Source organism: Canis lupus, chromosome 29 (assembly GCF_003254725.2).
Source record: "Canis lupus dingo isolate Sandy chromosome 29, ASM325472v2, whole genome shotgun sequence".
NCBI classification, from domain to species: domain Eukaryota; kingdom Metazoa; phylum Chordata; class Mammalia; order Carnivora; family Canidae; genus Canis; species Canis lupus.
The window spans coordinates 33,067,783-33,095,031 of record NC_064271.1 but is presented as its reverse complement, the minus strand read 5'-3'; the positions used below and the strand labels follow the sequence as shown (position 1 = coordinate 33,095,031).

Below are 27,249 nucleotides of genomic sequence, written 5' to 3'. Positions count from 1 at the left end.
TATTCACACCTAAGGTTTATTCAATCTGAAAAATTCAAATAGTTATTGGCCTATAGTATAATTTTGTCAGATAAATTTAGTAAAAGACTGAACAAAACTCAAACAATGAAAATAAAAACTTCCCAAGGCTTGAGTTTTAATTGGCCAAAGGAAAAAGCTGCCTACCCACTGACATAAATACATATGAGAATTCTACTCAAAGTGAAATATTGGCAAAGGACTTTAGCAGAATTAGAATTCTTAGGCAATTTGCTCTTTCCAAGATGCTCTTTGAGAGGAGTGGGGAGGAGTTTATTGCCTGTTGATAGCTTTAAATGCTTGGACATGGGCTAGCTTAACTTAATTTCAAATTTTATTTTTAACTCTAATCTGCCTTTCAGTGTAGCTGCTAACACTACATTCTGGCTCCAAAGTTGCTAGTTACTCCTGAATGAAAGAGACCTACTACCTCCCTGCCATTTTCTCATACAGATGACCCTCCGCCACCCCCCCTTTATTAAAAGCATAGACAGTGTTTTGAAAAATCACTGTTTATTTGAAACTCCAATGCATTTTTCCATTGGAGTAATATTAAAAATAACAGATACCAAAGTAGGCCTATGGAATACAATTTAGATCATAATTTACTTAGAGCTGCTTGAAAAGAACTATACAACTAATTTATGAGAAATTGTATTCTGAGTTCCAGTTTGGAACACATCATATCTATAGTGTCCCTGACGTGGAGCTCACTGTGTCAGCTCCCACAGTGGATCAAATCAGCTAGAGATCAATCTGCTAGAGAGAAACCTCCAAGTCCTTGATGTGGTTTCCAAAGCCTGGGCACAAAGTCTTTCAGAGCAGTGCCCACAAGGAAGTGGCCAAAGCTGCAAGACTTTGGAGACGAGGAGCTGCATGAGGCAGAACTTGTCACATAGGCAGCCTTGACTCGAGCGATTTACATTTTTCTTTTCTTCTAGACCAGCACTTTGCAATGGCTCCATCAATGCCTTATAGCTAAGTTTTCAGCATCCCTTGCTAACAATATAAAAAAATAGTCTAATGGATTTTCCTCCCCTTCTGTCCCTATCATAAACACAATCCTTTAATAATTTGCAATAAGTTTTAACTACTAGAAACAATAAGAAACAGTATTTTTATAGCATTTTTTCATAGTATATTTTACACCCATTCACTGTGACAAATCTGAACAAATGGCATAAAAGGAAAGTAAAAATCATTCATAATTTCAACACTCAGATATATTTTTCAACTCACTCTTTGTTGAAAAGTATGAATGAATGAATGAATGAATGAATGAACAAGTTCATAGGGTAAGACCAAAACAAGGCTTTACTTGGTTGTACAAGCTCCCTGGCAGTATGCAATAGTCTGCTCAGCAATGGCTCCTACCGTGCAATAGACTGCTGAACCAAAGCATGGATTAAGTTAAGAAAAAGAGGCACAGCAGTAGTCAGTCACAACAAAGCTTGAACAGGATTCAGAACTGCCTTTGAGCATGTCAAGTTTTGTAGCCATAAACATGCGCTTACACTGCCCTCTAGTGCCCTCCTACTAGATGTAATGCAGCAGCATACATTATTGGAATAATTGTAAAGCTGAAAAGAGATCAAAGGAAAACAATGACCAAGGGGTAGAAGAAATGACCAGAAAAGAAATTCAGTTGTGTACACTCATTTAATTACTATTATGGAAAAATAAATAACCAGAAAACTCTTATTTTCTTCTCCTTCTCAGCCCATCCCCATCTCTCTTTTCCAATACAATACACACGTTTTCCATTCTGACCATGCCTGTAAATGCAAGTTGGAAAGGATCCCTGTAACAAAACTATGAATAGAATTATATGTTATTATAAATATTTGGATATATATGACAGACTAATTAGCCTTGTTTGAAATAGGAATCTGATTAATAGACAAAGAATAAAATAGTAAAGGAAAATGAAGATTATTCAAAGAAATGTGTTACGTGGTGAGGTATTTGACAGGGAGTATGTTGAGATCCTCCTATCAGGCCAAAGAGACAAATAGATTTCAGGCAAATGAAACTTCAAACAAAATTAATTTTCAAAAACTAAAGCTAATCTTTATCAAATATATGGAGAACTATCTAAGCTGGAAAATGAAGAAAAATGTGCTAATTCACCTAAACCAAAATTAAAATTTCTCTCTATATTAAATAGAGAAAAATGTTTGGAGATATATATATATATATATAACATATGAAATTCCTACAAAGAGATAAGAAAAAGAATATAACCTCAAAACCAGCAATTAGAAAGTGAAAAGAGTGACTTACAGGTAAATGTAAGTTTACCTGCAGGGTAACCAAAACCTGCTAATTAAAATTACAAATTTGCCTACCAAATTAGCAAAATGTTGTTAAGCGAATTTCTAGTATAGAAAAGAGACGGTAAAATAGATATTCTCAAATGTTTGTGAACTCACCTTTAGAAAAACAACATGTATCAGAATTCTTAGAAGTAGTCATATCCCAAAATATTCAGTGCTACCCATTTTTGAGAATTTATTTTAAGGAAATATTCTTAAATGTGTAAAAAACTTCATGTTCAAAGATGATATTGCAAGATTATCTGTAATGATACAAAATGTATAAGCATCTTAAATGATAGAACAAAACAGGGGAGCCTTACAAACTGCACCACTGGTGGGTTCTGTCACACTGCAGATGGGATTATAGAATCAGTGATCTTCTCAGCCCTCAAAGATAACAACAGAGTCTGTCTATATGGCCAGACCCTCAGGACAGTTGCCACTGGGCTCAAGCTTCATCTGTTCTCAAGTGCCTTAAAAATACTCATTTTCTAGTGTGCCATGATATCAAAAAAGATTAGAAAGCATTTTACAGTATATACATTAAATGTGGTTATTATGTAACCATTAAAATATTTACAAGGAAATTCTAATTTTACAAAAATCTTGTATTATTAATAATAAAAAGAATAGAGGTTCATACATATCACCTAATCTCAAATGTTTTCAACCTGTATATGGAACAAAAACTTAAAGAATACACCAAAATGCTAATGATATTCTTTGACTAGTACACCTAAAACTCCTGTTTTCTTTATTCATTTTTCTGTGTTTCCTGTGTTTTCTGTGTTTCCTGTCTTCAATAATGACTAGGTGGTTATTTTTAATAATTAAAAAATAATTTAAGATCTTTAACTTTAAAATACATAAGAGTACAAAAAATACTGCAGAGGAATGACCATTTCCGACTGATTATCTATTGAGCAATTAAAAAAAAAAATCTACCATGAAATGGCATGATAGTGATTGTCTAGCAAGAGAGCTATTTTAAATTACCTCAAGAAGTCAACAAAGGATCCATCCTGAAAGACTGGATAAGTATCTAAATGGATACAATGTACAGAGGATTCCTGTTTCAGTAGAATTAAAACACTTTTGAGATGTTCTTCAAAGCTTACCTTCTGCACCCCAATTCATAAAAATTATGGATTATTCTTGATGAATTCTATTATATTACCAATGTTGACTATTTTGCCATTTTAGACTCAAAAATTTGAAGTTCCAGTCTGTACTCTGTTTTCTTCTGCTTGCCAGAGAGTTTTCTATAGCCAGTGAACATCTGAATCTAAAAGAAAAGAGGGATAGATACTCTATGCATAAATTTGAATTTAGATAATTATTAGCCCATAGATGGTAAAATAGGAAAAAAGTTCATTTTCATAGATTATCAAAGTAGAAAAAAATGAAGCATTCTTTCCAGGCTGAGGAGGCAGGGATATTAGTAGAGTCTAAGATTCAATATTTGCAATATTTTTTTATATCTTAAATTACATTGAATATGACAATTATCCAGAAGCCAATCAATAATCCAGATTAGGAAACACTCCTTCACTTTTAGTATACCGGTCTATCTACTTTGAGGCTCTACTGGTTTTGATTCGTGTCATAACCTAAAGGTATTGAAAGTGGGGAGAGAGGGGAATCCCTGAGTGGCTCAGCGGAGATCCCTGGGTGGCTCAGTGGTTTAGCGCCTGCCTTTGGCCCAGGGCGCGATCCTGGATCCTAGAGTCCCGGGATCGAGTCCGGTGTCGGGCTCCCTGCATGGATTCTGCTTCTCTCTCTTCCTGTCTCTCTCTCTCTCTCTCTCTCTCTGTCTGTCTAAAATAAATAAATAAATAAATAAATAAATAAATAAATAAATAAATAAATAAATCTAAATTTTAAAAAAAGTGGGGAGAGAAAAATATTAGAATTTAAGCAGTTTAATCTTGTTAATTGTAACTGAGAGATTTTTTTTTATAAATAGAAAATAGCACTAAAGATATGTCTTACACTAAGAAAAATTACCAGAATTTTTACTACAACTACTTTTTAAATACAACTAGCTGAAAATATTTATTTAAGGAAATTCCCTAGTGGTAAATTTCCAATATGGTCAGTTAAGTGGTGCTGAGTATATGTGTTTAAAAATGGCAAAAAATATACTTTAATAATTTCCAAGATGTTATATAAATGTCCTAGACAGAGCTAAGTTAATTACTGACAAAATTTTTAGCACAAAGAATTTCAGACGTTTATATACATATATATTGCTTCTCATAGAATATTGTCTTATTCTGTAGTAATTAGTTATAGAAATGCTTAGGCCTCCTTTTTTGAAGATGAAATAAAAAATTATAACAATTAAGTGTATTTTGTATTACAAAAGCAAGAAATTTAACATGTTAAAAAATTTGTGAATGTCTTACTATTTTATTTTTGGCTTTATTTGGATTGAAAGAGGAAGGGAAGAAGGAAGGAAGGGATAGAGTGAAAAAGGGAGAAAGGAAAGAAGGAGGGAGGGAAGGAAGAAGGTCATGAGCATTGTACAAAAAAACAAAAATAAGAAAGCAACTGTACAAATTTAGCAAAAGAGATTTAACAAGATGAGATTTGAAAATATGGAAAATTAAACTTTTATCCAAACTCACAGCAGTTTTCAAACAATGAAAGACTTGAAAGCTTTCAGTAGTTCTTCCTTGTATTGATTGTTGTAGAGGACATTATTTGTCCTGGGTCAGCATCATATATAATATTCAACAAGTATCAGAAGGATTAATAAAATAGTCCATCAAAAACGGTACTCATACATGGTATTTTGACATTCCGTAGTCTTAATTCTATTTTTATTTGTAAAATAAGAGCCAATTAATTAAATTAGTAATAATTACACCAATATAAGATAATAATGAAAATTATTTTTAAATTCTGTTATAATTTCTAATATGAAAAAATGTATTAATTTTCAAAGAGGAGTATGATTTAGAATCTGGAAACTGTAGAACACACAGTTAAATATGAATTCCTGGCAGAACTCTAGAATGTATTGTTAAACATGATTTTTGAGCACTTAGAAAATGAAATGGTTGTCTCTGGATAGCAAATAGAGGTCGCTAGTAAACAAGTACAGTTAACTTCATTTTAGAGAAGATTTTGACAGTCTCAACTTTTTTTTTTTTTTTTTTTTTTTTTTGGTGACTAAGATAAAGCCATAGATGATAAAGCCCCAAATCTATGAATAAAATAAAATAATACAGGAAAGCTGATACACTTGTGATAGGGTAAAAAGAATAGTAGATTGGAATAATAGATTAATGGCACTAACAAATGGCACTAAAAGAACTTGATTCTATTCTTTATTCTTCCACTTACTGTTTTTTAGACCTGGACAAAGCTCTTATTTTGCTAGAATCACAGTGTCCTCACTGAAAAAGGAGAATAATTATATGAGCAGCCTTATTCATGGGGTTATAAGAATCAAATGGGTTGAGAAAAATACAGCATAGGGAATAGAGTCAATAATATTATAATAACATTAAATGGTGACTACATTTATTTTGGTGAGCACTGAGTAATGTACAGAATTATTGAATCACTATGTTGTACACCTAAAACTAATATAACATTGTATGTCAACTATTCTTCAATAACCAAAAAATGGTGAAAACTCTTTTAAAATCATGAAGTGTGATTCAAATATATTTTAATATACCAGAAAGAGATATAGAGTTCCAAATAAAAATTTAAAGTATTAAATCACTTGAATATAGCTGAGAGAGAGCCACATAGAAATTGCTGGGAGACTCAGTCAAAGAGAATGACTAAATATGAGCCCAGTATTTTTAAAACAAAAATAATAACAATAACATAATAACAATGCATAGTACCACTCTTATTTGTGTTAATTAAAACTTACCTACAGTATCGTTTGCTTCTTGGCATCACTTCTTAAAAGGAATTCTGACAAAATAGAATGCTTCCAGAGAAAGGCACCCACAGTGATGATGAAGGAGTCTCAATATCATGCCACATGAAAACATCCTCAATAACATGCTATCCTAGCAAAATAAGACTCATGATGGGAAGGAAATGATGATTGTCTTCAGATACATTAGTCCACTTTATGGAAGATGGATTATATTTGTCTTGTGTAGTTTCAAAAAACAAACTTAAGATCAATGTATGAAATTTGCCTTATTTTAGTTCATAATAAAAGTTTCCCAGTTAAGAGAATGAAAAGACAAGCCACAAATTGGAAGAAAATATTTCCAAACACAAATCTGATAAAGAATTATTAACCAAAACATACAAAGAATTCCTAAAACTCAACAATGAAAAAGCAAACAACCCCATTATCCAAAACCACAAAAAAGATAAAAGATCTGAGCAGACACCTCACTAAAGAAAATATACAGGTGGAAAGTAAGCATACGCTTGACATCATCTGTCATGGAGAACTGCAAATTAAAACAGAGAGATGCCACTACACATCTATTGAATGGCAATACCAATGCATTCAAGGATGTAGAGCAATGGGAATTCTCAATCACTGCTGGTGGAAATGCAGAATGGTACAGACGCTGTAGAACACTATATAGGAGTTTCTTACAAAGCTAAGCATAATCTGACCATACGACCCAACAAGCACACTCCTAAACACTCAAATAAATTGAAAACTTATGTCCACAAAAACCCTGCACACAGATATTTATGGTGGTTTTATTCATAATTGCCAAAAGTTGAAAGCAACTAAGATGTCTCTCAACAGGTGAATGGATAAATAAACTGTGTATGTCTACAGAATGGAATATTATTCAGTGATAAAAGGAAAGATATCAAGCCACAAAAAGGCCCAAAGGAAACTTTAATTCATATTCCTAAGTTTAAGAAGCCAGGCTGAAAACACTACACACTGTATAATTCTAACTATATGACATTCTAGAAGGCAAACTATAGGGACCTTAAGAAGACCATAGGTTGCCAAGCATTCAGGGGAGGGAAGAAGGGATGAATGGGTGAAACATGGAATTTTAGGACAATGAAACTATTCTGTATGATATTGTAATGGTGAATTCATATTGTTATACATTTGTCAAAACCTACAAATCTGTATAACACAAAAAGTAAATCCTAAACTAAACTGTGGACTTTAGTTAATAATAATGAATCACTTTTCATTCATCAGTTGTAACAAATATACCACACTAATGCTAATGCACACTATTAGAGGAAGCTGTGGGGTGGAGTGGGTGTAGATATATCAGAGAAGCTCTCTGTACTTTCTGTTCAGTTTGCTTCTAAATCTAAAACTGCTCTGAAAGGTAAAGTCATTTGGAAAAATAATAATAAAGTCTGTACAATTTTTACTTAAATCTTCCCAGTAATGAAAGCTACTCATATATGAAATGGGCTGCTTGCAATGACAACAATCACTATACTTAAAGTTCAAAGAGAGATCAAATGACCATCCTTCCTGGATGAGGTAGATTTCTTTCTTAGTGCGAAGTGTTACACTACATGACCCCTAAAAACCTTATTAGACCACTCTAATTCATTAGAAATGGTCAGGGTGCAGCTCTCATCAAATTACTTCATTTTGCTTCTCACTACTTCTAAAGCCATCGGGAATGCCTATATTTCCACCTCTCTCTCTCTCTCTCTCTCTCTCTCTCTCTCTCTCTCTCATAATTCTCACAGTAGTGGGAGGGAAGAGTTGTTTGTATGTGTCTGATAGCAAAACCTTGCTCCCCTTCCAGGCATACCACAAACTGCCTTCTTTTCAGCCACAAATATGAATCACTGATATTCTAGTTGAATTGATCTGTTTGGTTAGGATACCATGCTTTTTCTTAGATAAAAATTACCCTAAAATTGATTTGTAAATAAGACATTTCTTCTTATACTTCATACCCAAGGTTAAGCATCTGGGTCTATGAAGAGCAAGAATTCCTAAGATGCAAAAAGAATAGTATTTGCTAGCTCTTTTTTCCCAGCAATATGTGAACTTTGGTATATCTTAACAATTGAGGTGTTACCCTTTGAAAATCCACTAAACATTCCAGACATTTTCTCTAGAAAAATATATATGCACATTTTAAAAATTCCATGCAATTTCAGGGGTTCATGGAATTTCTGAAAACAATACAAGAACTGTTAGGTAGCCCATGATCCTGGAGTTAAGAACCCATACAGGAGTATATTCAATACATAACTTGATAGTTCCCATCTCTGACCTTTGCTCACAATATTTTTCCACTAATATGCCCTCCCACCTGCCTTCTGCTGGGCCACCAATTCTACTGTCTGACCTCTTTATAACTAACCAACTTCACATTTAAATACCAACCAAAACATTCCTCTTCTGATCCTTTCTTTAACTCCTATGAGACCAAACTCGTTCCTATCCCCGTGTTCCTTCTCCCTCTCTTGGTCCCATACTTTCCTCCATTATTTAAACCCACATACTTATTGTAATAATCTCAAACCTGTTTGCTTTGTGAAGTCTTGTCTGGCAATTCTTTCCTTATCACTCATTGTGAATATCACCCAATTCTGTAAATGTGTTAATATTCATAGGGTTTTTAAATTTTTGATAATAAATTATTAAGAAGAAGTAATGTGACTTACCTCCTTAGTATACCCAAATACCTATCTCATAACCGGTACTCCATAAACACGTGATCACTTCTCCTTTGCATTTAATATACTATCATTTAATGTAATATTGTAATGTTACAGTATTAGTAATAATTAGTTACTAGTTGAATAAATGAGTTGATGGTGGATTTTTTTAAAAAATTGATTGAAGTGAAATTCATTCACATAACATAAAATTAACCATTTTAAAGAGAACAATTTTAGTAGCATCTAGCACACTCAATGTTGTTCAACTGCTATCTCTAGAGTCAAAAAATTTCTATCACTTTAAAATCTTTTACCCACTTAATAGTTTCTTGCCATTCACTCCTCCCCTAAGCTTTTAGTATCCGTTGATCAGTGTTCAGTCCCTCTAAATTCATCTATTCTGGATATTTCATCTAAATGGAACCATATAATATGTGACTTTTTATGACTGGCATCTTCCACTTAGCATGTTTTCAAGGTTCATTCATGTTGTGGCATGTATCAGTACTTCTTTCTTTTTTATGGCCGAATAATATTCTATTGTATGTATATACTATATTTGTTTATTCATTCACCTACTGATGGACAGTTTGGCTATTTCCATCTTTGCACTATTATAAATATGATTATTATACATGCTTGTACATGTACTTGTTTAAATACCTGTTTTCCATTATTTGAGGTTTACACCTAAGAGTGAAATTGTAAGATCATGTAATAATTCTGTGGTTAACTTTTTGAGGACCTGCCAAAGTGTTTTCCACAGACCCTGACCCACCTTATATTCCCAATAATGTACAAGGTATAAGGGTTCCTATTTCTCCACAACCTTGCCAACACCTATTTTCCACTATTTTTATTATATACACCCTACTGGGTATTAAGTGGTACCTCAGGATAATGGCTTTTAAAACATTTGGCTGTTTTGGACACATCTCTGACATCTACAGAGGTGAATTTACTGTGAAGCTGATAAAACTTGTGTTTCAGAAACCTTTACTGAAGACTCTGTGTTGAAATTAGATTTCATAATTTTTATTCTTCTTTAAAAGAGCCCTATAAATTACAAAGGTTTCCAGCCCCCACAAAATTTGAATTTCCCCTACACACAAGTACATAGGACTATCCACTGTTCATGAGATTAACAAATATACCCATCTCCATGTATGGTGGTATATTCTTTTGTTTCCAATGTCACCATACTTAACTTAAAGGCTTTACGACAAGTATCACCTGAGTAACAAATTTAAGAACCTAGTATTCCAGGTAGCATGGCAGGAACCATAATAATCCCAGTCACTTATTATTTGCATGATACCGTGAGTCCTGGTTATTGCTAGAAAGCCAAACATAAATTTGTTTCCAAAAGGATACATACATAATTCTTCTAACAATTACCTCTTCTCAAATATCAAATTAAAAAGAACAGAGCCATAGACTGCAGTATTTTTAAGCTATACTGTCTTTTACTTTACTTTTGCAGTTTGCTTGTAGTCAATAGGATGATTCTATCTTATTCACTAACAGAAATCAAGTAGCAAATGCAAATTTATATGACTATTGATGTCTCTGATTTACATAAAAATCTGTAATGCACATTCAAAATCTGTACTGACTACAAATAGATCAAATAGTGAGCTCCTTCAACCATGCCCATATGATTTATGAGTAAGTTTTACTGCTATGTGCTGTTATGCCCTTCAGAAACTAGGTTATTCGAATTGAATATTCAGTGTAATACAGTATGTGACAGACTATACAAATTATTTGCACAAGACAGGGTAAGTAATTTTGACCGTAAAATTTGATGATAATGTTCATCAGGAGAGTGGCCTGCCTCTCTGAATAGGCTTGAAAATTTATGTTACAGTACCATATGGTGTTCTTGGTTTTCCACATTTTCCTCTTGAAGATTCAAGTGTTCTTCCATCTTTTATCATAATTTTATCCTACGCAAAATATTAGCTTTACCTTGCATGTAAGCAAACTAAGTTTAAGTGACTATCATTAAATTTTAACAAATTCACCTTCCAGTTTGTATGCTAGAGTAGGACCCAAATGAACAGATTCTCACGCAGTTGCATTCCATGTACCTTAAAAGTTCTCTACTTTTTAAGAGAAGATGTTCACTGTCAGACTAGTTCAGTTTTTTAAAATCAAAATACTCACCTATTAAAGATCAACAAACATTGAGTTCTAATTATTTCCAGTTCTCTCTTCTATGGATTTGCCATAATTTGCTTATAACCTTCTATCACCTATTTTCATGTATGACTTCTCAATCAGACAGGTTGGGCCTCAGTTAATCTGAAAAGAGATATAATAAACTCTACCTCAGTGAGTTTTGTAAGAATCATGTGTGATATTAGCATTCAAGAAAAGTGAGGACTTTCTGACCTTCCTTTAAGAAGAGAAAGAGGATACTTTTAAGCCAAGGCAAAAGTGCAGCTCCTACCAACATTTTACAGATTTAAACTTGCAAGACTACTATTTGTGGAACAATGTTTCTCATACCTTAATGTACATACAGATGATCCAAACAGCTTGTCAAGATGAAGATTCTGTTTTAAAAGTTCTGGGGCAGGGCCTGATATATTGTTTCTGAGAAACTTTTAGGAGATGCTGATACTATAGATCGGCAGACCACTCTTGAGTAGCAAGATTATAGAACTCCCATGTTTCTACCTAAGTATGCTGAACTTAACTAAGCAGGTATGATGTTTTTTTTCACATTAGTGATTTTGTTTAATTTAGAATAATCATGGATTAATATACAGTTGTAAGAAATTATATAGAAAGTTCCCACATACCCTATAATCAATGGTAATATCTTACAAGACTATAGTACAATGTTACAACCAGGAAATTAACAGAGATAATCAGATTTCTCCAGTTTTACTTGTATTCATCTGTGGGTTTGTGTGTTTTATGTAATGTTACTGTGTGTTTAAATTCTTTCTTCCACTGTCAAGATACAAAACAATTCCATCAAGGATTTCTCCTGGAAAGGATTTGCCCTTTTATAACCGCATGCATCTCATACCTATCTCTATCCTATTCTCTCCCTTCCTCCTGACAATCACTAATGTGTTCTCCATCTCTATAATTTTGTCATTTCAAGGACATTATATAAGTAGAATCATAGATAGTATTTAACCTTTAGTTATTCACTTTTAATCAGTGTAATTTCCTAGAGATCATTCAAGTTGTTGTGTGCATCAGTAATTCATTCTTTTTTGTTTGTTTCTGAGTAGTATTCCATTATATGGCTGAACCATAGTTCAGCCATTCAGTCATTGAAGGACATCTGAGTTGTTTCCAGTATTGGGTTATTACAAATAAAGCTGCTATGAACATTTGTGGAAAGGTTTTTGTGTGAGCACAAGTTCTTAGTTCTCTGGGATAAATGTCCAACATATCATATGATAATTGGATCATATAATTGCATGTTTATTTTTCTAAGAAACTGCCAAATTGTTTTCCAGAGTGATTGTACTATTTTACATCCTAACCCGCAAAGTATGATCCAGTTTCTCCATATCCTTGTCAGCATTTGGTGAGGTCACCATTTTTTATTTTAGCCATTCTGACTTGTGTGTGCAGATAATCTCATTGTTGTTTTATTTTTTTTTTCATTGTTGTTTTAATTAGCATTTCCTAATAGCCAATGACACTATACATCTTTTCATGTGCTTTTTGCCATTTGAATATCCTCTTCCATGAAATGACGGTTCATGTCTTTTCCTCACTTTATTATCAAATTTTTATTTTCTTTAAGATTTTTTATTTTACAGAGAGAGAGGGAGAGAGAGCTCACATACACACACCTGCATGTGAGTTGTGGGGGAGGGCTGAGGGAGAGATTCTTCAAGCAGACTCCCTACTGAGTGTGGATACCCATGTGGGGATCAATCTTATGACCCTGAGGTCATGACCTGAGCTAAAACCAGAGTGGGATGCTGAACCAACTGAGTCACTGACGTGCCCCAAATTATTTTTATTTTTTGCTGTCAAGCTTTAGTATTATTTATATATTCTAGGTACTAGATCTTTCTTGGAGATATTGTTTGAAAATATTTTCTCCCATGGTATTTCTTATCTTTTCATCCTCCTAATAGGATTTTTTCATAGAGCAAAAGTTTTTAATTTTTTTTTTTTTTTTTTTTTTTATTTATGATAGTCACACACAGAGAGAGAGAGGCAGAGACACAGGCAGAGGGAGAAGCAGGCTCCATGCACCGGGAGCCCGACGTGGGATTCAATCCCGGGTCTCCAGGATCGCGCCCTGGGCCAAAGGCAGGCGCCAAACCGCTGCGCCACCCAGGGATCCCAAAAGTTTTTAATTTTAATTTGGTGTAGTTTTACAACTTTTCTTTCTGTAGATTATGCTCTTGGTGTCAAATTTAAGAACTCTTTGCCTAGCCCCAGATCCAGAAAAGTTTCTTCTACTTTTTCTAAAAAGTTTTATAATTTTATGTTTTTGCTTTTTTTTTTTTTTTAAGATTTTGTTTATTTATTTGAGACAGACTCAAAGAGAGCGGCAGAAACATAGGCAGAGGGAGAAGCAGGCTCCCTGCAGGGAGCCCGATGCAGGCCTCCATCCCAGAACCCTGGGATCATGACCTGAGCCAAAGGCAGACACTCAACCACTGAGCCACCCAGGTACCCCTATAATTTTATGTTTTATACTTAAGTTTATGATCCATTTTGAGTTAATTTTTGTATAAAGTCTGAGATTTAGGTTGAAATTCACTTTTTTGCCTTAGATGTCCAGTTGCTCAAGAATCATTTGTCAAAAGGGCTTATCCTTCCTCCTTTGAAGTGCTCTTGCACTTTTGTCAAAAGTCAGTTGGTGTGTTTTTAATGATGGCATGAATGTCCTACAGGTCTGTCCCCAGCAGTAGATAACTGAGAGCAATCAAAACCATGGCAGTGTCCCAGTCAGTACAAATTTCTTTATGAAAATATAATTACTATCAGAGAAGGAAATCTATTATAGTCTGCTTAGATCTTAAGGAAAGTTCCAATGTAGAGCCAAGTTATTAGCACTGTTCTCTCACTGAGTTTCAGCAGTTACCAACAACTTGTCATTTCATTTTGCTTTTTACTAACCTACTTCTAATAGACACTCCATCCTTTCATTTAGTAGTTTAAAAGTCAAAATTATTTAAATTTTATCCATATGCCTAGCCACCTTCTTGAACATATTTAGTTTGGCTCTTTAGTGCTTCAGATCAATTTGATGTCTTTTCCTGGCAGTAAGAAGGAAGAGAAGAAGCCATGAATTCAGCACTTGAAGTATCCCTTAAATACATGCACTGTCTTCTCCTTTATGTCAACATAAAACTGAATATTCATTTGCCATTATTATTTATTAGATACTGTTAATTCTCTACCTGGGATATAAATGGTGTATCTCTCTGCTTTCAGAGAAAAGAAGCTGTGCAAATATTTTCAAATCAAGGAACTGTATCCCTGCTAACCATTTATTACTCACTCTTAAGGAGGAATCTACCCAAGAACTTTGCCCTGTCAGACCCTGAACGTCCTGAATTTCCAGATAGGCAGGGACTGGGAGCCTGGTGCTCTAGGGCTCTAAGAGCTAACTACAATTACAAAGAGGCCATCAGAGTGTAGACTTCTATTCTGCAGTCTTGTGCCCATTGTGCAGAACTGTGACCTAACTATGTGCTGGAGATAAGCACTCTGACTTCTCCCTTTCCTAGTCTGATTTCCTTACTATATCTGCTTTCTCTGAGGATCTCCTGTAATTTTGCTTCATCAACTCAGTCTTGGTTTCTCTCTTTCTACAAATTGCCTCTCTTCACATTTAAATTTTGAATTAATCCAAATGGAACTCCTTCCTGCCAAGAGCTTTCCACATACATCTCCAGTAGCATCCCTTTGAGAGAAACCAATCTCTTCTCTGAATCATGAGATTCTGCTTCTGTCTCCAGGCCACAGCCACATACACTGCTGCCAAGGCAATGACAAGTCTGCCTCAGGGTAATTGACATTTGTTTGGGGGAGTTGAAATAGTTCCACATCCCCCTTGTCACATCTGCTTCTTGCTATCTACTGTCTCATTCTCAATCTTCTCAAAGCAGAAATTGCTAATCTAGTCAGAACCCAAGACACTGATCTGCTATGTTTTAGTAGTGATTGGGATTCCTAAGCCTTAAAGGCAAGAAACCAGACCCTCAGGCAAGAAACCAGTCCCTTACCCTTTCTCTGGGTTTTTTTTTTTTTTTTTTTTTTTTCCTCTTCTGTGCAATAAATCCATCTGGGTATGGATTACTTCTTAGGGAAGATTTCCACTCAAGATGAGAAGATGGGTAAGTAGACTCACAATCTGACCTATGAAATAGCATACTCCCCTTAGCATTTGGTTCCCAATATTAGATTCAGGGAAAGATTTTAGAATCTACTTTAGCCTCAAGGCCTAAATTGAATTTCTCAATAGAGATTTTGCCAGAGCTCTACATTCTCTACTAACTAAAATTCCAACTCCTTCATCTTCTTCCTCTTTTTAAACCTTTTACCTTTTAAATTATATTCCTAATGTCAAAGGAAGAGGCCACCATGTAATACCTGACACAAAAATTGAATCTGTTGCAAAGCCAGGCAGAGCTATACTTGGAAGGTAAAGGCTCCCAGAATAAATCTGAAAGCTGATTTTGTATAGTGTTTGGCAGCATGGAGTTCAAGGAAAACTCATTTTCCCTTAGAAATTTTGAGATGCTAAAAAAAAAAAAAAAAAAAAAAAAAAAATTTGAGATGCTGCTTTATTAGCTTCTAGTATCCAGTAGTGCCAATGAGAAATCTGATGCCAATCTAATGCTTCTTTATTTATAGGGATTTTTTTTTCACCTCTAGAAGCTCTTAACACTTTTCTCTTTAATTTTAGTGTACTGGATCTTATAATGGTATGATGAGTTTGTGTTTTATTTATCTCGCTTGCATTTGGTGACCTTTTACAATATGAAGACTTGCATATTTCAGTTGTGGAAAAAGGTTTTTCCATAGTATTTTTCTTTGTTTTTATTGGGGTTTTTTGGGGGAGGGAGTGGTGATCAAACTTTTTATCTCCAAGTTTCTAATTGATTCTCTTTCAAAATAACATATTCCAGTTAACATAAAATATATAATGTTAAGTTTTTTAGTAACTAGACCGAAATGAGACCGCCAAGGCAAGCAAGGGTCCAAGAACAGATTTTATTGCAGGCACCCTCCTGCGAGGTTCCATGACTCACGGGGGAAAGAGAGTGAGTCGGGGAAGTCGCGCCAAGACAAAGTGATAGGGGGTTTACATAACATTGTAAGGCAGAACGGTTTCCTATTGGTTGGCTCATATGCAAAGGAAGGATTGCAATTCGACCAATCAAAGGTGACTTCCTCCTCTGGGGTTTGAAGGGCATTGGGTTCGGTTGGGGAAGTCCAAAGGAGAGGTGTAAGGGTCTGCTCAAGCTGTCGTCCCAAGTGGAGGTGGTGACAGGAACCTCAGCCATTTTGGCGTATCTGCCATCTTGAGGAGTTTCCCTTCCCGCCTGGCCCCAACATATAACTTCTCTTATCTCTATCTCTAGTTATTGTCTATTTTATTCATTTCCTCAGGTATTAGTTTTTCTGTTTGTTTACAACAGTTTACAATTAGTTTTCTGTTTCCATCTGTTAGTGCTTCTGATAAAATTGATTCTGCACAATTGTTTGCTAATTCTTGGCTTATGTGATGATCTTTGTACTTGAAATTCCTCATAACTTATGTAGATCAGTAGTGTACAGAAAGGGAGCCATAGGAGTGGTCTACCCTAGGAGTAGATGTATTTTATCACCAACATTGTTCAGGATTATCAGCATATAGTGATAATAAAGTGACCCAACTTTCAGTCTTTTATAGCTTTTATTAAATTGGCTGCAGCCAAACTTTTACTTTTTACTGCCTGCACCTAGAGAAAATCATTCCCACCCAACCCCCTCTTATTCTATCTCCTCACCTCACTCCACCATTGCTGTGGATTCCATTCCATATACTATATTCTTTCTCCAGTGATTGTGGGAAAGAGCACATTGCCAAGAAGTAGAACACTAACTTATTATCTGGGCAGAGAGTCCCCCATTTCTTCCTCCTCTTGCTATTCATGTGGGGCACAGCTCTGCTTTTCCAGCCCAAATCCCATCTCACTGACACATCCTGGTAATCAGTTTTTGAATTAAAAAAAGAACAAAACAGCAATTTATTCAGAAGAAACTAAGTAAGAATAAAATCTGAGGGTATATGTAAAATGAAAGAGATGACTAGTAACTAAACAATCTTTAAAGCCAGAGTGCCTGGCTGGCTCAGTTGGTAGAGCGTGTGACTCTTGATCTCAAGGTCATGAGTTTGAGTCCCATAATGGGTATACAGATTACTTAAAAAAATGTTTGTTTTAAATGATCTTTATCATAGATAAAAGATAAGATAACATGATAAGATAACATGCCCTATGGTCCATATAGGACATTATCTTTTCTGAAGCAATTTAAGTGCACAATAAATATCCATTAAATAAATGAATGAAACATTAAAAATGCACCTTCAGACTTTCTCAAGACACCAATTTTCAGGAACATTTTGTGAGCACACCATTTGACTCTTTCGGACTGCTACTATATGGAAAAAATGATGAAAACATAGTTGTTACTAACTTTACTTTCAAAAAATACCTGAAATATTTGGAGATTTTAACATGCTTATTGACATGAAACATATTAGTACTATGATTATTTTGTTTACATTTTTTTAAGATTTTATTTATTTATTCATGAGAGACACAGAGAAAAGCAGAGAACTTACAGATTAACAGAAGAAAAGATCTAGAGAGTCGACTGCTAGCAAGGGTTCACAAATAAGCTTTGGGGTCAAATATGCATTGTAGTGTATTCTAGACAGATAAAGAACTTAGGTTGGGAAATTGTACATCATAATATCCATATGTACATTTCCATATGTACAAAGGATGTGTACAAACAATACCATATGCACAAGTGAAATATGATAAACAACTCAAAATCTTCACAGCATTTAGAGGTGAATATGAGAAGGGAGCCAAGTGAGACTTGGTTGAATTATAACTCTACTAGCCCAAATTTGCTTAAAATGCGTAGGTTTTATGGTGAACCACCAGATACATTGGTAGGAATCAGAATTTATACTAACTTCATGTATTTTCATTCCCAAATTTACTCCTACAAAAATGTCCACTTATTCAAAGCCGGTTTCTTTTCTTCATATGTAACTCTTGAGAACTGTCTGAATTTATCATTAATTATTAAGAAAATACAACAAAAGAAAAAAGACCTACTCCTCTCTCCCTCTAATTCTTCACAAATTGGAATATAATATTCTTTGTCCAATTTCTATCTGTTATTCAACAAGATATGAATAGCAGGTTTTAAAAACTTTGATCAATTGGAATTTTTAAAGAATTAAGTAATTGAAAATTGAATTTAATTCTTAATTAAGCAGTAAGAAGAATCTGGTAAAGTTTGCAAAAGCCAAAGTTTATTCAAGACTTAACTAGAGGGAATAAATACCACTTTTAACTGAACTTAGGAGATAATGAATGGAAATCCAAAAAATCACTTCACGAACAAAGGCAGAGTCTGTGCACTTTTACAAAATACTTGTGAAGACAAAAATGACAAAATTTGCAGTTCATGTGCAGCATGAGACACCATTGACCTCCCTTTCCAAACTCTTAGCTTCCCTGATTTTTGTGACATTTTTCTCTCTCAGATCTACCTCTCTAATTGCTACTTCTCAGTTCCTTATCTTATGCTACTCCTTAAATGTCAGCAAGTTGCAAGGTCTGACCTCCCAATCTTTTCTTGTTCTATGCAGGCTCTTACTAGTAATCTGATCCACTATATAATTCCTACCATTGCCTCTGGAATGGTGACCCCTTGTTCCACATTTCCATCCAGCTCAGTTCTCTGCTGAATTCCAGACCCAAATTCTCAACTGCCTGCTGTACAGAATGTGTTTTAAAAGATCTTAATTCTGGGGCGCCTGGGTGGCTCAGCCAGTTAAGTGTCTGCCTTCAGATCAGATCATGATCCCCTGGGGGGCATGGAATGAAGCCCCACTTTGGGCTCCCTTCTCTCTCTCCCTCTGCTGCTCATTCCCTCTGCTCCTGCCCTCACACTCTCTCTCTCAAATAAATAAATGGATAAAATATTTTTAAAAAATAAAAGATCTTGATTCTTCATTCACAAATGCCAAATTAAATATATTTATTGTTATCTTACAACTTATGCCTCCAACTGAGCTGCATATGTGACATCACAGTCACCCACTTTGCTAACTTTGTAGGGCTGTTCCATAACAAATTACCAAAAACTGAGTGGCTTACAACAACAGAAACTTATCCCCTCATAGTTCTACAGGCTAAAAGCCCAAAATCAAGGTGCCTGCAAGTTTGGTCCCTCAGAAAGCCTTTGAGAGAATCTGTTCCACACCCTTCTCCTAGCTTCTGCTGGTTGCCAGAAATCCTTGGTGTTTCTTAACTTGTGGATGCATCACCTTAATCTCTGCCTTGGTTGTCACAAGGTGTTCCCCTGTGTTCTCCTCCCTGCCTTCACTTGGCCTTCCTGTAAAGATATCAGTCATTAGATTAAGGGCCCATCCAACTCCAGTATGACTTCATCTTAATTTAGTTACTTTGTAAAGACCTTGTTTTCAAAGATCACAATCTGAGGTTCCAGTTAGAAATGAATTTTGGCAGAATACTTTTCAGTGTAGTTCACTGACCAAACTTGAAATTTCCATGGTTACATTAATCCATATATTTTAATGCAACTCTCTCCTTTCCTCAAGTCAGACTTCCTCCACACCACAACTAATTATCTTTTCTTTTCTTCATTATTTTCTAAAAATATAGCTAATAATGTCCCTCTTCTGTTTATAATCTTGCTATGTTTTCCCATTGGTCTCAAATGACTTTTCAAACCACATCATAGGTAATTTAGGATTTTATGTTAAAATATTTGACTCTTTATTATATTCCACAAAGCAGCAACTGATACACTTTTTCTCCAGCTGTGTCTTTTGCCTGGAATATTTTCCCTTTACATTATCAGTCAAAGTGCCATTCATCTTTCACTGTGAACTCATCCCTGACTGCAACCATCCATTTTACCCTGCCAAAAGTAGTCATTCCTTTGCGTGATACTAAAGCAACAAGCTTAAACTAGAGAACATGTATCACTGAGTTTACATGAAAACTTTCTGGAAGTCTCAATAAACACAAAGTTTTAAAAGAATCAATGTCAATATTCACATCTTACTTATCTACTCTTTCTCAAAATTGTTATGAGTACACCCGTAGACCACAAGTTTCTCTTTCCTATCTCTCCTTTCACGATGGCTTTTCTCTTGCTTTGCCGAAGATAGGCCTACTTCTTCTAATCCATCCCAATATTACTATGATGCATTTGCCCTGAAGTGCAAAAACTCCTGCAACCCCACACACAGGAACAATTGTCAATTATGTGATTTTTTTTTTTGTTTTATCTCTGATTGAATTTAAAGAAATGAGGACTACTGATATAATTCTGGGTTTTTTTTCATCTTTTTTTTAATGAGTGTTCTCTCTACCCTTATCAAAAAATTTTTGATAGGAAATTTTGACAGGAATAAATGTCATTCTAACAATTTTTCATTCTTCCATAGATGCATAAACAAATTTTAAAAGCCTCACTCATCTCAATAAAAGAGTTTTAATAAGACTTTCCTTCTATTTTTCTTTACTAAAATTTGTAAAATCTTTACATATTTATGTAAAATATAGTTTATCAAGGAATTGTGAGGAATAATTATTTTAAAAATATAGTTAGTAATGTGAAAAAGAAATAGCAAATATCACTCAAATGCCGCATAGTTACATAAGGCATATCCATTGCTTCTCTCTTCTACTCTTGTTTTTCTTATCTCATAAAAATACAAGTTTCTTCATCTCAATTTGCCTTTTTTCATTCAGTCACAAAATTACCTCAAGAAAAATACATTCATAGCTTCTGCATATATGTAGGTAAGGGAGAAGGTAGCTAAGGATTACTCTATATGAGAAGCGGGGGGCAAAAAAGATGAAGTAAATTGACAATATTAATGCTAAGCTAATATAAAAAGAAAAATACATAGTACTTGAAATATAGCTATGCATTTGAAATGCAGGCATGCTTTTTAATATAATTTTCAGCATTTTAAACCTGACGTAGGCTTGCACAGTAAAAACTAGTGTGATTAAATGGCAATTATATGGCCAATTAGAGCTTATCGATGATTCAGGAAAAGAAAAAAAAACACTCTCCTTAGGTCTTAAGACTTGAATTGGAGGTTTTGACAGTTTGAATACCTGACTTTACAGTTAATGATCCACCAACTCTCAACTTTACTTTTTATAGATTTTTTTAGTGCACTGAGGCACATCACATAAGGTCAAACAAAAGGTTAGAAGTAGTGGGCTTATTTATTCAATAAGCATTTATTAAAGCCTACCTTGTCCTAGACCTTGTAGAGTATAAAGAAAATAAAGTTTCTGACCTTGAGAACTTCAGTCTATGAGGATGTCATCTACATTCATCTCTTCAAACATCCCGTATACACTGATGACCACCAAGGTTTTGTTGCCAAAACTGGATTTCCAGCTGTCTCCTGGGTAGCATAATCAAGGTCCTATCACACAAGGTCCTACTAGCACCTTGAATTGAATATATAACACACACACAAAAAATCATTTTTCCATATACCAACAATGTACAAACACCTCCTTTCTGAATTCCTATTTATATCAATATCATATTCATAAACCTAGACTCTTGTAATAGAAACTTAGAAGTTATTCTTTTTTTAAGATTTTTATTTATTTACTTGACAAAGAGCACAAGTAAGGGGAGTAGGGAAGCGTCAGGTAGAGGAAGAAGGAGAAGCAGGCTCTCCACTGAGCAGAGAGCCTGACATAGGGCTCAGTCCCAGGATCCTGGGATAATGACCTGAGCCGGAGGCAGTTGCTTAACCAACTGAGCCACCCAGATGCCCCTTAGAAGTTATTCTTGATTCCTTATTTGGATTTATCCAAAAGATCCAGAAAGTTCAAATCCTTTCATTTCTCTCTAAATTGTTTCTTGAGTCTCTCTCTTTTTCACTCATCAGTTCTAACTATTCACCTCTTTCCTTGCCTCTATACATTTACACTGCTTCTCTTTAACTCTCCAGTTTTGAAGATTTAATGTCCCCCTACTTCTGTATTGTCTAAGATATATCAGATTTTTGTCCACTGCATCTCATCATTCTTGAGAAGGCTTGTAAAGCTCTTTGTGTGATGCACTTGAAGAATCTCAATGCTGAGACAGGACATTTAAAAGAGTCATAAATTATACTATAGTAAGAAACGAAGAGAGACACATTGATGGTCTGGGAATCTGTAAACAATTATAGATGTGATATGTTTCTATACCAGGAGAGAACGCAGATTAGTGGAGAGGAGCTCATACTAGAGTTCTCTTTAAATATGATCCACAGATTACCCAGTTCTAATGTGAACTCCATGGGTTTAGAAATGAGATGGAAAGGGCAGAAATGGATGTGAGGAGGTAAGAATGGATATGTGGGCCTGTGTAGACAACAGTGTCAGACTTCAGAAGGAAGGTAGAGAGTGAGTTAGAAGTTTGAGGAAAACCTATGAGGAAACTCAGATCCTTATGAAGTGTACCAGTTTATATCTTAAACTATGTACTAATCTGTGTTTTCTTAGGAGGGAAGTGCATTAAAGCATACTACATACACTCATTTTCTCTTGCCACATGAGAAATTATTACAAACTTATTGACTTAAATTAATGCCTATTTAATAGCTCACATTTCCATAGATCAAAAGTCTGGGTGACATTAGGTACTCTGTTTAAGGTCTCACATAGGTGAAATCAAGGTGTCAGCCAGACCTGGCTAGGCTGTCACCTGAAGACACCAGAGAAGAAGCTACTTCCAAGCTCATTCAAATTATTGGCGTAATTCAATTCCTTGTGGTTGTAGGACTAAGGTCCTTGTTTTCTTTTCTTGTTATCAGATAACCAGAGATCAATCACTCTCAGCTCCTATAGGCTTTGTGCAATTCTCTTCAGGGGGCCCCTTTCTTCTCCAAAGCCAGAAATGGAGAATTTCTCCCAAGTGAGATCTCCCTTAGGCTTCAAACCTCTAATTTCTGCTCTGTCACCAGCTGGAGAAACTCTCTGTTTTTAAACTCTGCTTTTTTTTTATATCAGGGCCATTTGTATAACCCTCTTACCTTCAAGTTAACTGAGACATATGACACAAACTAATAATAAGAGTATAAGCCACTCTATTTATTATCTCTAGGATTATGCAAGACATGTACATCAAGGGGCCATCTTAGAATTCTGCCTACCATGCCAAGTAAAGTTTCTTTTTTTCTTCTAATTATACAATTAAATGGCAGAATCAGGATCTAATATGGTCAAGAATGAATATTTGCTATTTGTGGATTCTAAAATTTCATTAACAAATCTGTATTCCATTAGCACTATTTCCTTCAAATATAGTTTTTAAATGGTTCTATTCAGTTGCAGAAAGGAGCAGTTAATAGTGTAGAATCTATAAGGAGGATGAAAAAACTCAGTCTCTTCCCTGTGTATACCTCTTCATGGATCCATCTCTGTCACCATTTTTTTTCCTCATTTAGCCCAAAAAGCAAACCCCTTGGAGTCCCTGTTATAAATGAGTATGCTGATGCTCAGCTACACAACCTGGTGAGAAGGATGCGTCAAAGAACAATGCTCTATAAGAAAAAGTTGGCAGAAGGAAATATATCCTCACCTGAAGCTAGCCCCCAAACTGGTAAGCACTGTTACCTCAAAGTACTGAAACAAAAGAAGTTATGGGGGGACATGTATTTATCAAATGTCTTAGTTTGGGTTCCCCCAAGAGCAGACCCTGAGACAATGATTTAGGTGCCAATAGTTTATATTGAGGGTGATCCAAGAAGGTGAGAGCAGACAGGGAGATGGAGCCAAGGATTAAGATAATAAAGATATATTAATAAGAGGGCTTCGTCTGTGAGCCCTCACACTTGATCCACCTGAAAAACCGTGTGGATCAGACTTAAGAATTCTCCCGAGAAACCTCCACACTGTTTCTCACAGTGGTTGCATCAATTAGCATTCCTACCAATAGTGCATGAGGATTTTCTTTTCTCCACATCCTCACCAACACTTGCTATTTCTTGTCTTTTTGATACTAACCATTTTAACTGGTGTGAGGTGATACCTCATTGTGGCTTAGATTTGCATTTCCCTGATGCTAAGTGATGTGGAGCATCTTTTCATGTGCTTGTTGGCCATCTGTATGTCTTCTTTGGAAAAATTGCCTGTTCAGGTCTTCTACCCATTTTTTAATTGGAATTTTTTTTTTTTTTTTTTTTTTTTTTTTTTTGGTGTTAAGTTGGGTAGTTCTTTATATATTTTGGAAGAAGAGGCTAGGGTGTCAATCACCAACTCCATTTTCCATTAGTTAAGGGGTATTGTTGGGCCATATTGCTAACTCTCCAGCACTTTAAGCAAGCCAGCTCAGAAACAGTCCTGAGGGGAAAAGATACAGGGAACTCTCTGCACAGGATCTTTAGCTCCACAGTATATGAGCAAGGCAACAGCAGTATATGCTATAGCAAATTTTATTGTAAATATTAATTAAGAATACCCCAATATACAAAGCACTCATTATAAAATACAAGAATACTACCCAAATACACAGCATAGCAAAGAACATCAACAAACTAATCACAGAGCGGGGCAGGGGGCGGGGACAGGGAGGGGAGCAGTTGTCAGCCTCCCTAATAATTGCAGCAATGCGTTTATGAAAAATAGTAAGTGCAATAAAGTAGAGTACAAAAGTGATATATTATGATTACATCTTTGTATTTATATATATAGATAAAAGTAGAAGAACATTTGGATGTTTAATAACAGTTAAAAATCAAACTGTTATTTATATAGGATGGAGTTGAGGGTTCCTTATAATTCTGTATAGGTAAGTTGGATTTTTAAAATAAACTACATATCGTATAGTAGTTTCTCTTTTAAAGAGACTCTAATAAGTCATTGTATTTTAGTAAGATAGATTTAAAAAATATTTTGAACTTTATGTATAACTTGAAGGATATGTGTGAGACTAAAGAAGCAAGAAACTAAAACCTGTGACAGGCATGATGTACATTTGTAAAGTTTCTTTGTAATGTAAATCTAAAGGACTGACTTTATTTATGCTACAAAATAGGTAAGAATTAAGCTTGTATTTAAAATATCCTACTTGTAGGGTGCCTGGATGGCTTAGTCAGTGGAACATGTGACTCTTGCTCTTGGGGTTGTGGGTTTGAGCCCCAACTTGGGTGTAGAGATTACATTCAGTTAATTAATTGATTTATTAATTAAACTACCCTATTTGTAACACTTTTGTGGTAATTTATTAGTATGTTTTAAATCTGCTATTTATTTCCAAATTCTAGTGCTTTCATTACCTGGATATTGTCATTAATGTCACTATTTTCAATATCATATCATGCCTTATCTACCTATATTAAGAAGGGAAGATTCTGACATGTTCTGACTTCAAGAAATCGAAGTTTTTTCTCATTAAGCTAACCTAACCTCTTAAAAATGTGTTCTTTTTTTCCCTATAAAGCAAAGCCCACAGCCGTACCATCAACACAAGAGAGCAATGCTAAGCTAAAAGAAGAACATTACTATCACATATTGTGTTTTAAATTCCAGAAGATGCCTCTGACAGAGTACCTAAAACGATTTAGACTTCCAGGAAGCATAGATTCATACACAGGTACCATCAAAGTGTGAACTGTCCCAGTGGGAGGGCTAGCTATTATCAAGAACCCCTATAACCCAGAGTCCCAGATGGCTTCCATTTCTCCCTAGGCCACATTCCAATTCTATCTAGAAAGCAGAATTCAAACTATATTAAAAAGACAGTGGATTGTTTGCTCCTCTCTGGTGAAGGCAAGAGATAAAATATTCCTTTTTGTTTTTAAAAGGCATGTCCAGTATAATATGAAATAAAGTAAATGTATAATTATCAAAATAGATAAATGATAGATAAATAGATAGATGAAAATAAATAAATAAAAAGCAGTCCAGAGTCTGTGCTGCCCTTAATTACTTTTGAAAAGAAAGCCCCAAAGTGTTCTGTGATATGTATCCAACACCCTTCCCCCCAAAATCAATATGAAGTATCTATCTTCTTCCATGCCTTCATATCATTAATTATTTTAACTGAACAAATCCATTGCTATGGGAGGGCAGAAGAAAGCAATGTGTGAAAAGACATGGATTGCCTTAATGGGCTGATTCTCTGGCCTCTCCTGGTCAGCCACACTCCTTCAGGCAACATGTGGCCTTTTGTCCACCTGCCTGGGTAATCCTGCAGTTTAACTACTCTGATGCACAAAAGGCCTGCTGCTGCAATTATTCAAATAGGGCACCTCTGACTTCTCTGGGTCTCTTTTTCCTTAATCCATATAGCACAGTTGCCTGTGGGGACAGACTCAGAATGGCCACTTCTCGGCAAGAGATAAAGGCTTCTCTCCAATGTCAGAAGAGCTGATAAGATCACTCAACATCCCTTGTAAAGCCCAGTGCTTTCCAGAATTGTACTGAATTTTAATAGAACCTCTCATAACAATTTGCTTATCTCCAGAGGACAGTGCACCAAACTAAGCAAGAGAATTATTTTAATGCTTGTTACCTGCCATTTGATTTTTCTAGATCGACTCTATCTCCTGTGGCTCTTGCTTGTCACCATTGCCTATAACTGGAACTGCTGGCTTATACCACTACGCCTCGTCTTTCCATATCAAACACCAGACAACACACACTACTGGTTTATTACAGACATCACATGTGATATCATCTACCTTTGTGATATGCTATTAATCCAGCCCAGACTCCAGTTTATAAAAGGAGGAGACATAATGGTAAGTGGGGCTGGGAGAAGCAGAAACTGACAAATATCAGATTGGACTACAAAAAATAAATTAACAACACTGTTTATTGAATATATGACCAGCTGTCTTTAACCACCGGAAACCACCAGTATAGTAGAAACAACAATAACAGCACAACCCTTGAGCATTTACTATGGAGGAGGGACCATGTAGCTCCCTGCACTTTAGTTTCCTCGTCGTAAAAATAGTACCTTCACAGTGTTGATGGAAAGACTAAATGCACGATGCCTGAACTGTGTTGAGTGACTA

At 35.2% G+C, this 27,249-nt stretch overlaps 1 protein-coding gene across 11 annotated transcripts in view; it reads left to right on the top strand.

Annotated features, from left to right (window-relative positions):
• The window catches only part of CNGB3 (cyclic nucleotide gated channel subunit beta 3), a 247,129-nt gene that overhangs the window by 127,961 nt on the left and 91,919 nt on the right, over window positions 1-27,249 (top strand). For 10 of the 11 annotated variants that reach the window (XR_003130386.3, XR_004810395.2, XM_025433545.3 and 7 more), the window contains 3 exons: window positions 23,674-23,828; window positions 25,668-25,820; window positions 26,762-26,970. Coding sequence is in view for 9 of the 11 variants with exons in the window: in XM_025433545.3 (XP_025289330.1) it covers window positions 23,674-23,828; window positions 25,668-25,820; window positions 26,762-26,970 (517 nt within the window). In the remaining 2 variants the exon portion in view is untranslated. Of the gene's footprint in view, window positions 1-13,467; window positions 13,602-23,673; window positions 23,829-25,667; window positions 25,821-26,761; window positions 26,971-27,249 lie in introns of those variants that run through there. The other variant, XM_049103876.1, reaches the window with a different exon arrangement.